The sequence below is a fragment of the Pleurodeles waltl genome, chromosome 2_2 (genome assembly GCF_031143425.1).
Source record: "Pleurodeles waltl isolate 20211129_DDA chromosome 2_2, aPleWal1.hap1.20221129, whole genome shotgun sequence".
Taxonomy (NCBI): domain Eukaryota; kingdom Metazoa; phylum Chordata; class Amphibia; order Caudata; family Salamandridae; genus Pleurodeles; species Pleurodeles waltl.
Window position 1 is genome coordinate 1,106,281,597 of NC_090439.1, and position 11,088 is coordinate 1,106,292,684.

General features: G+C 46.5%; 1 protein-coding gene across 2 annotated transcripts in view; it reads left to right on the forward strand.

Annotated features, from left to right (window-relative positions):
• The window catches only part of ZC3H3 (zinc finger CCCH-type containing 3), a 1,347,955-nt gene extending 1,345,907 nt beyond the window's left edge, over positions 1-2,048 (forward strand). For both annotated transcript variants that reach the window (XM_069220898.1, XM_069220897.1), the window contains exon 12: positions 1,475-2,048. In XM_069220898.1, the coding sequence (XP_069076999.1) occupies positions 1,475-1,506 (32 nt within the window). In that variant the 3' untranslated portion in view covers positions 1,507-2,048. The remainder of the gene's footprint in view (positions 1-1,474) is intronic.
• The last annotated feature ends 9,040 nt before the right edge of the window (positions 2,049-11,088 follow it).

An 11,088-nucleotide genomic window follows, 5' to 3' on the forward strand; every position in this document is an offset into this window, starting at 1 on the left:
CTGACTTTCAGTTATGACAAATCTACATTGGTACCAAACACTTGTTTACAATTCCTGAGGAGATAAAGCAAGCCATAGCATACCCCTTTGAGGAATAAAAATAAGTCTGCAGGCCATGGCCAAAGATTTCTAACACCTAGCTTAGTTTCTCCTAGGGCTGAGGTTTTCTGCTACCCCCTACGTATTTCCTCGTTGCCTCTCCACATGTGACCAATTCAGGAAGAAATGGGCGGGCAGTGGGTACAAGTCACAGAATAATCGTGCGAAAATATGCTTATCGCCATCTGACGATGCAGCCCTGCAGTGGTGGTAACAATATCAAAATCTTACAGAGAGCTTTCCCTTCAGGGACCCTATTTTGTATTGCTGCTAGACAGACACTTCCATAGACTGATTGGGAGCACCCTTGTGGAGTTCTCTTCCACGGGTCATTGGACAGAAAATAAAAATTATTGCTTCATAACTCCTCTAGACCTGAAAAGATACTCATGGGGCTCCAGGCATTCGCTGTCAAATTTACAGGGCTCCTATGCTTAAGGAAACTGACAACACAATGCTGTATGTTCTACAATATCTCCCATTCTGTCCTAAGAGGCCCAGAGAATGTGGAACTTGACATGTACTCACAATATGACACTATCAGGTGAACAACTGCCAATAATAAACAAACAAAGGAGATACCCTGAGCATGTCAAAAGGAAAATGTTGCAAAAGGGAGCTAGGCATTGTTTCACTTTGGAGAATTTCCCACTGTTGAGGTTATCCATACCTAGATATACAAAAGAAAATGCTAGTTTGTCTCCAACAGACAAGCCCCGTTGCGATTTTCACTGACTGCTTTACTTTGCAGACAGTGAAAATCATGACAGGTGCTGATGCACCCTGCGCGCTACAGCATTGCCGCTGGCTCCATTATGAGCCTGCGTCAATGTTGTAGGCCGTTTCCCGCTGAGGCAGTGGAAATTCTTAATGGGGCCCGCAGGAAGGGGACTGCACAGGCTTAACCTGACCGCTAGAGTTTGCGGACGGCCTTTTCCATCCGCCAAACTCATAATGACCCCCTTATTATTAGACTCCGAAATAAAGACTGCCAAAATCTCAACCTACTGTAGGGATCTTTCTACCACATTTTCAACCTGTAAGTAATGCCTAAATCTAGACACACTCACTTCCTGCTCATTTTCAGACCATGTTCATTTACTATTTTTTATCTTTTGTGTGTCTACTATATTTATGGAAGTGTAGGATTTGAGTAGTCTGTGTTTTGTTTTCACAAGCTCCCGGTACGTAGATGTGCTTGTTTGGAGCCTGACTTATTTTGGCATATATTTTAGACATACGTGACTGCACACCGCATCAGTCTTTTGTCCAGGGATTTTGCTTTTTAATTTCAAAGCGTTTGTCATTGATAGATTTGACCGCAAAGTGTCTAAAGTGTTGTAACATAATTATTTTTATATTCCTCTATCTTCAGGAAAGACGATCCAAATCAAGCCGAGGCTGTGAACGGAAGTTCCAAGTATGCGCTGCCCAAGGCCTACTTGCCCCCCTCCCCCCGGGCCCAGGAAGCCGCGGAGCGCTGCGAACCTCAGGAAATGATGGCCGGGAGCTGCCGGCTCTACCTCAGGAAGCCTGCTGCCTGCTCTCAGGCGGGACGGTGTGTGCCTGTGTGGTGCGAAGACATTCATGCTTTGGTTGCATATGTTCCCACTGCCTGGGACCGGCTCATGAAGTGAAATGACAGCTAACAGAGGCATGCTCCTCTTTTTATGTTAAGAGTATTTTAAAGATTTGATTAGATTGCTTTTTCTGTGACCATACTTACCTTCTAAATATTTTACAGTTTCAGTGCAGGAAGGTTTTTTTTCCCCCCATGCTCTTAATTTTGTTTCCTGTCATGTGAAATGTTAACAAAGGTAGGGTTTGAAATCCTGTTAAATGTTTATTTACACGTGGCTCTCGGAATCAGTTATTGGTTTTGAAGTTATACGCTTTTGTTCTAACCTTTGCTACCTTCTAATGTAACAAAATAAACCAACTTTGGGCGACTTTGTTGATTATTTGATAACAAAACAAGATTAAGGTGGCATGCTTTTGGTAAGTGAAAGGTTATAATTGCAACCTAGGGATTGTGTCCTATCTTTGGTAAAGTTCTGCGAGTAAAGAGGGTGCCGATGCTTCATGTCTGTACACCGGGCTCTTCGCCGGTGTCATTGGTCCTCTGTTTGACAAAGGCGCAGCAAGAGTGCCACGGGCCCTGGTGCCCCGCCACTGTCCAGGTAGTAAAGTACTTCCAGGACCCAGCGCACTGAACCTCCTAACACCTTGGCCCTGGTGCCACTGCGCCTGCTGCACTACCGATAGCCATGCCTCCGAAGCAGAAGACGTTATGTATGTCAGACGTGGCTTGTCCATTTCACCTAAATGCCCTAGGATCCAGGTTGATGGTGCACCTGAGGGTCAGTTCTTTTCTCTATTCCAAGGAAGAGGAAGAGGCACACATCGGTGTAATGGTGTTTACCTTTTATCTCCTCGTAGATAGCGCCTGATGGGCAGGATTGCTGTCTGGTAAGTTGCAGTAGAGGTTGACGTAAATGTGCTGACAGTGTGCTACACATGATGCAGGGCCAACCGTGCCTTCGTGGTGGCGCCTTAGTGTAGTGGCGACCCAAAGGCCTCTGTTTGGGTCCTGGAAGTGTGGTGGCACCTGGCCTGGAGCACAGCTTGTGGGGCGCCCAGGCTGAGATAGGAACAGGTCAGTCTTCCAGCTTCGCCTCCATTGTTCTGTCCGCAGATGGCGTAGAAAGGAAGAGGGGTCTGGAGAAATAGTCATTCTTCCAGTTCCTTGAAGCTGGGGGTGCCCCACATTGAGTCTAGGCTCCACCACCACAAACGGTGTGGGCAGCACGGACAAGCACGCCTCCCTGGCCTGCAGTGCTTACAGTGGCCCAGCACAGGCTCTGCGCATCACTGGACCACCTCCGCAGTGACAAGCCAATAAAAGATGGATTGTTGCTGTGGTGACAGCCTGCTGAGCGCTGCATCTTCCGCTCTCTTCTTTATTGAGTTGGAAACAGATAAAACACGCCAGTCTGTGTAGTTAGTGAACACGCGCTGATGCTGATTTGGCTTTGCAGGCTCTTTCTTCTTTTTATGTACAGTGAGTGCATGCGCCTGGAACATATCTGAGTGCAGTAGACGGCCCCTGGCGCCCTGCACCGGCCCCAGGAGAGAACGAGAGTTGTGTCCCTTTTTCTGGCCCTTGTGCAGGGTGTGCTCAGAATTACCCCCCCCCCCATAACGTTCTTGAGAGCCACGGGAGCAGAGACTCTTAAATGACATCATGGTGAGTTTTCTCCTCCTGTACACTGGCATCGCTCTAAAACACTTTGTGTTATAGTCAGCTTGTGTCCCCCTCCTTCATCAGTGCATTACTTCATAATCTGAGAAGGGGGCGCAGCTTCACCGGGCGGCATTATTAGAACAGACCCACGGGGAATGAGTTGTCACCACCCGCCGGGAGCAAGAGGTCAGTTGTTCCCTTGCCATTGACAGCAGGGCCATCCCTTGAGACCCCTCCCCCGCCCCCCCCCCACAACACCTCCATTCCCTGGCTCCCACAGCGGGTAAACGGAAATCCCAAAACGTGTGCGCCCACGGTAATGTAATGCACCCAGAGTCCAAGTATTTTGGGGGCGACTTTGTTACACGAAATCCCACTAGCCTTGACTAGAGACCAGCGATAACTAGGAATAGACACGGATACAGGAAGACAATGGAATCAGGGAAAGGGGATGGATAGATCACCAGTATAGGGATCCCCTGTGTAAACCACAGCTACAGAGAGAACTTCCTTCTTTCACCGACCATGACAACAAATCAGGACTGTAATTGTCAGATTACAGAGTTCACCGACCTAGCACCCTGATATAAGAATCAATTAAAAAAAACAACAACAGTGCAGTCAGCCATATACCGTCCCTTACACAAACACTGCGCTATCAGCTAGGGGAGAATAGTTGCACTCTGCAGCTCGAGGTCCATGAGGACGCCAAGCAGACAGAGTAACTGACACAGGGCCGTATGACCTGCAGCCCAACTGTTCTATATCCAACAGAGACAACTATAAAAACACCTCATCTGGCTTACCCTGACAGGTTGCTACTCCTGCCCAGTTGGGAACACAACAGAAGGGAAAACCAAACATACTGCACAGCAAAACCACACAACAAACCCGCTGAGTTTTCCTTCTGTGGTTGGCCACTGTAGGAAAGCACCCTCTTTCTTGGCATGGTTACCCCCATTTTCCGCCTGTTGTCAGTGTGTCTGATTGTGTTCACTGGGATCCTGCTAACTAGGACCCCAGTGATTATGCTCTCTCCCTTCTAACTTGGTAACTTGTACCATTTTCACCCAACATTTAGCATACTGGTGCCCCCATGTAAGTCCCTAGTATATGGTACACAGGTACCGAGGGCATTGGGTATCAGGGGAATCCCCATGGGCTGCAGCATGTATTATGCCACCCATGGGGAGCCCATGCAAAGTGTTCTGCAGGCCTGCCATTGCAGCCTGCATGAAAAGGGTGCATGCACCCTTTTTACCTTAGATCACTACAACTCAACCCTACGGCATGCCCTCCTAGTCTACAGGGTAGGTTGCAAGTACCTGTGTGTGAGGACACCCCTGCACTAGCAGAGGTGCCCCCACAAACTCCAGTACCATTTTCATGGACTTCGTGAGTGCGGGGATGCCATTTTACATGTGTACTGGACATAGGTCACTGTCCAGCTACATAATGGTAACTCCGAACCTAGGCATGTTTGGTATCATACATGTCGAAATCTTACCTCAACTGTTGCCAGTATTGGAAGTAGGATTCCATGCACTCTGGGGGTTCCTTAGGGGACCCCCAGCATTGCTCCTACCAGTCTTCCAGGGTCTTCCAGGCAGCCCAAGCTGCTGCCACCCCTCAGACAGGTTTCTGCTCTCCTGCTGCTGGAACAGCTTAAGCCCAGGAAGGCAGAAAAAAGGATTTAATTTGGGAGAGCGGGGTAACACCCTCTCCCTTTGGAAATAGGTGTTATATGGCTTGGGAGGGATAGCCTCCCCAGGCCACTGGTATGTTTTGAAGGGCACATTTGGTGCCCTCCATGCATAAACCAGTCTACACCAGTTCAGGGACCTCCAGTCCCTGCTCTGGCGCGAAACTGGACAATGGAAAGGGAAGTGACCACTCCCCTGTCCATCACCACCCCAGGGGTGGTGCTCAGAGCTCCTCCAGAGGGTCCCTGGGTTCTGCCATCTTGAATCCAAAGTTGGCAGGGACCTCTTGGAGCATCTGAGTGGTCAGGCCAGGCAGGAGACATCGGAGCCCTCTCCCAATAGGTGGTCACCTGGTTAGGTGAACAGTCCCCCTTTCAGGGCTATTTAGGATCTCTCTCTACGGTGGGTCCTCAGATTCAACGTGCAAGACTCCAAGAGGACTCCTCTGCAACAGTCACTTCGACTTCTGGCCACTGGAACCGCAACTGGACTTCACAGGAACCTACAATTTGCAGCTACAGCAACGACTCTACACTGCAACATTGTTTCTCTGGCTCTTTTCAGCAACTGCAACATTTCCCTGGCTGTGTATCCTCTGAGGGTGGCAAGTCTCCAGTCTGCACCAAGAAGCAAGAAGAAATTTCCTTTGGAGTGAAGGAGTCACTCCTCTGCATCCGCAGGCACCTACTGCAATGACGACCAGCTGCATGGATCTTCTCTAATCCTGAGCTGTGTGGATCCTGCACACGGGTGGTGGTCCGGAGTAGTCCTCTTGGTCCTCTCTGCCACCTGTCCAACTTTGGTGGAGTTAAGCCCTTGTCTTCCCACGCAGGACAGTATCCCTGTGCACCGCGTCCGTGGCAGCTGCCAAGGCTTGTTTACATCTCCTCCAAGGGATCTTCAGGTAACATGTAACTCCAGCACTCCTTCCTGCGACGCACAGCCCTCTGTGTGGTTCTCCTGCAGCGTGGGATCTTTTTCTGTAGTGCTGCATGGGCTCCTTCTGCAACTTCTGTGTCCCCATCCTGTGGGTGCTGCCTCTGCTCCTGTGGGCTCTCTCTGTCGCTGAGGGCACCCCTCTGGCTACTCTTCCTGGATTGAGTCCTCCTGGGCCTTGCTGGTCCCCGGCAGCATCACTTTTCTACTAATTGCGAATTTGCATTTGCCAAGGCTTGTTCCTCCACTGACACCCGTCTGCAATCTTCATTCCAGCGTGGGACATCTTCTGCATCCCTCAGGAACTCTTCTCCGGCTCCAATGCTGCACTGCTGACCTGATCTCCATCACCGTTGACCAACTCCTGTAAGTACAGCTGGGTGGACATTAGCTCCTACTCCTCCTTGACTCCACTGTGACTCGTGGACTTGGTTTCCTCTCCCTAGAGGTTTTCCTCTCCAGGAATCCACTGATGGTTTCTTGCAGTCTTCTTTGGATGTCTTCTTTTCTTCTTTTTCTTCCTTTTTGGGGGCTTGAGGAAATTCCAGTTATTTACTCCTGCTTTCCTGGTCGGGGTACTGTGTTACTTACCTCTGTAATGTTCTAGTACTTCCAGCTCACCTCTACACATTCCACTTACCTAGGTGGGGGTCCTGTGTTCACATTCCATTTTTTTAGTAAATGGTTTGGGCTCCCCCTATTGTCACTATTTTTTGTCTAACCACATTTGCACTGTTTTCTAACCTTTTCTATGCCTATTGCTGTTTACTAGTGTATATAATTAGTGTATCACTCACCTCCTACTAGTACTTAGTAGTATTGTGTGACCAAAAATAAAGTACCTTTATTTTTGTACAACTGAGTGTTTTCTTTCCGGTGTGTTAAGTGCTGTGTGACTACAGTGGTTTTGCATGTCTCCTAGATAAGCCTTGGCTGCTCATTCACAGCTACCTCTAGAGAGCCTGGCCTCTAGACACTGCATATGCTTCATTAATAGAGAATACCTGGACCTGGTATAAGGTGTAAGTACCTTAGGTACCCACAACACACCAGGCCAGCTTCCTACAGCCACGATATTGGACGGTCCTTGGTGAGAGCTGCCTAGGGACACTGGAGAGGATATCAGAGTGAACAGCCCATTTTCACCCTCCTGAACTGTAAACATGGCTATGATTATGAAGTAGGAAGCCCTGTTTGGGTCTACCGCAGCCTTGTCTGTGGAGTACTGGAACTGTGAAGCTTGGCGAACCCGACATGCCTCCCCAGAAGAATAAACAGGAAGAATAGAGACAAAAGGATATTGTTCACTCATCCTGTTTGAAGTTACCCTCTTGATTTGAATGGTGTAGAAGATCTTTCTCTCAGGAGGAATCTCTGCCGTGCAAGTGGCTGTGGGACATGAGGTCTATAACCACAGCTTTAGACCTGAAGGTTGCAGTGATGAAGAGTACACTAAAAGAGATGAAATGAAGATCGAATAGACTGAGCAGCAGGTCCCAGGGATGTGGAATTCCTATCGCCCGACGCCCGGGACATCTTGTTTGGGGTCAAGGGCAACAAGTTTTTATGTTTACTTTGTCCTTGGGACAAGTAGGCCCAACCCCCTGCAGCACAAACCCTTTGGCTGCCTGTTTACAGAGAGTTGAACTCTCTGCAGTTGAGATAATGTGTTTCCAAAGGATAATGCTGTTCGAACTTGTATTTATGGTTCATTATTTGAAAGCCTTCATTATTAGGGTGCGTGCTGTAAATAAATGTTTTAAGGTCACACTTCACTACTGACGTTGGTTCCAGTACAAAAAAATAAAACGTGTACACACATGTTTGAAAAGTTTAGGCTAAGAGGCTAAGTATAATGCTCCCAGAATGCTCTCTGATTATATGCAAATGAAGTGTCATTTAGTAAAATGTGTTGATGCATGCTAGTATTTCCCCAAAATATTTCTAATGGAAAATCAGTGTAACCATTTTCAACACTATTATGGGAAGCATGAAAATAAACAAACCCTGACAAAGCCAACTGATCTGACATATTTTTATAAATCTTTTAGTTTTATCAATGCGTGTCTTGTTTTGACATGGCTTTTGTAACACTTTATTGTTGTGGCAGCTACCAGGCCCTCAACATTGTAACAAACATTGGCAAAACCCCCCCAAAAAAGTTTTTGAACTCTTAAAGCACACGTTGCCACCAGCGGCATAACAAAGGCCCCGCAGCCGCCCTCCAGGGGGCCCCGTCAGCACAGCACCTGCCCTGAGTGAGTCTGGAGAGGGTGCTCCTCCATGTTCTTTGCAAAGGGGCACCCTCCAGTTTCGTTACGTCACTGATTGCCACTGTAGTTCCTGACACTGAACAAAACTACTTTGTGTGGCAATATGCTCCTTGTGGAAGAGCAGAATGCGATCACTCACAGTACAGCCAGCCAAAAGAGAGAGAAATAGAAGTTTAATAAAAACAAAATGTCTTTGTTAACACCAGACCTAATTAGGGACCAAGACCCACATGTAGGTAGCTTTTTGCATGTCGCAAACAGCGACTTTCGCTGTTTGCGACATGCAAAAAGCACATTGCGATGCACAAACCCAGTTTTGCGATTCAGTAACCTGGTTACCGAATCACAAAACGGGTTTGCGACTCGCAATTAGTAAGAGGTGTTCCCTTCCTAATTGCAACTCGCAGTGCAATGTAGGATTGTTTTGTGACCGCGAACGCGGGCGCAAACCAATCGCAGTTTGCACCCATTTCAAATGGGTGCTAACACTTTCGCAAAAGGGAAGGGATCCCCATGGGACCCCTTTCCCATTGTGAATGTCACTGTAAAAAAAATTTCAGAGCAAGCAGTGTCCTGTGGACCACTGCCTGCTCTGAAAAAATGAAACGAAAACGTTTCATTTTTCGTTTTTGTTATGCATCTCGTTTTCCTTTAAGGAAAACGGGCTGCATTACAAAAAAAACTGCTTTATTGAAAAGCAGTCACAGACATGGTGGTCTGCTGTCTCCAGCAGGCCACCATTCGTAAGGGGGTCGCAAATTGCGACCCACCTCATGATTATTCATGATGTGGGCATTTGCGAAGCCCTTGCGAATCACAGATGGTGTCAAGGACACCATCCTACATTCGGATTTGCGACTCGCAATTTGCAGGTCACAAATCTGAACCTACCTACTTGTGGCCCCAAATTCTTAAAGAAAGTCACAAAAGTGCACCCATGGTATATGTCGTACCCCTATAAAATATTTGTGAACTGTATTTTAGCGTGGGTAAATACGATGTGTAGATTTGCTCATGTGAAAATCTATTGAGCATTTGCAAGTTCATTTTCCCTCCAGCCACTTTCTTCCCAACCCTGGAAGAAGTTCTAATTCTGCCATTGTCAAGAGTAAATGTCCAACCTTTCTTATTATGGGAAAATATTAGAGAGAAGCTGGTAAAAATCTTTAAAACATGCAGGTTAGTAGGTTTGCAGACTCAAAGGCATTCCAGCCCTGGAACTATTGCTTACTGCTTCCTCCAGCCCCAGTATGCAGATCTGCAGAAAGGTGGCAAAATAAGGAAATTTCTACAGTAGGGATTGAAACTCCAAGTATTCAAGCCCTATTATGGTAGTAGCCCTGGCATAATCAGAGAGGCTATTAATTGCTGCCATAATTTGTCGCCACCCTACATGGCACCAAAGGGACAAGTAGATCTTTTTACAGGACAAGTAGATTTGAGAAGCAACCTGTCCCCTGGACAAGTAGATATTTTAATAAATTCCACACCCCTGGGTCCATAGAATGGAACAAAAGCTGCTAAACTGTGACTTGAGAATTGAATAGGTTGGATATAGTATTTGGTAGGTTAAGTACTTGATCACTGTACATAGAAAAGGATGGGAAATGAGAGTTCAAAACAATGCACTGAGAGCCATCATCTTCTGTTGTAATTTTAGAAGACTAAAATCCTGGTTGATGATACTGGGGCTACTTGAGAGATATGCAGGGTGCTTAGGATTCCATCTAGAAGAATCCAAGTTACTGGTCAATTGGGAGGGCATTTTCAGAAGAAAGCAGTGACACGGGATGTGGCTGAAAGGTGAGATTTGCAGTTTGGGGCCTGCAAGATCCTTATATTTTTGGAACTGAAAGTCGTTCAGAGAGACGTACTAGCAATTTTAAGACATCAATTTGCTTACCTTGCACACTCAGAGCCCTGCACAAATGTAGCACTTTCTTTTTCATGAACCCTGGACTGGCTTGGGGCTTTCTGGAAGAGAGGAAATTGGTGCTGGATGGTGGGCCCCCAACTCTTGAACTTGAGATTACATTGCTGAAGTTTTGACTGCATGATGGTGTAAGGCAACTTATGCTGATGCTTTGGAGGGATATATGTTTGACGGTTTTCTCTCTTTTGGCCTTATACCATCTTCAACCCAATCTCTTCCATTTATTTGGTGTTCTTGCTTTGAGCTTCTATCAATACAAAATGATGTTCTTTCTTCTGTGTCAGTTTTATTCCAGGTGTGTAGGGTTCTTTTACTTCTCAACAAAACGTTTTAAAAGAGTAAAACTGATTTAAAGCATAGCATTCCACACAGAAACTGGGGGCGCACAGAAGAAGTGTTCATTATACTTGTGAATTTTTCACAAAATTGAATCTCGCATTCACATCTTTCAGGACCATTCGTGGAGGTACCAAATGGAAGAATAACCCCTTAACTTATAGCTGAATTGCAAAAGAAACAGTGAGTGGTAGAGAGTGTCCAACCATAACATTGTGCTCTTTACCCTGTCATGCAATAATATCATAATTTTTAGCTCAACATTTACTATTACCTTGCTTACTATGACATTGTATTTTAATGCCTCGTATAAGGATGAAGGATGAAGGGTGAAGCATGGGTGTTTAAAATGTACAAAATAAAATAATGAAGGCAAACTGGTTAACTGCAGACAAGGAAACTGTTAGAAGGTATGTGTAGGAAAATGGCCATTGTTGCAGTTACACTCAACTTTTTGCCTGATAATGATGCTGACTTGATTGAGAGTGTGCTGGGATCCTGCTAACTGGGCCCCAGCACTAGTGTTCTTTCCCTAAATTTTTTTACCATTGTTTCCACAATTGG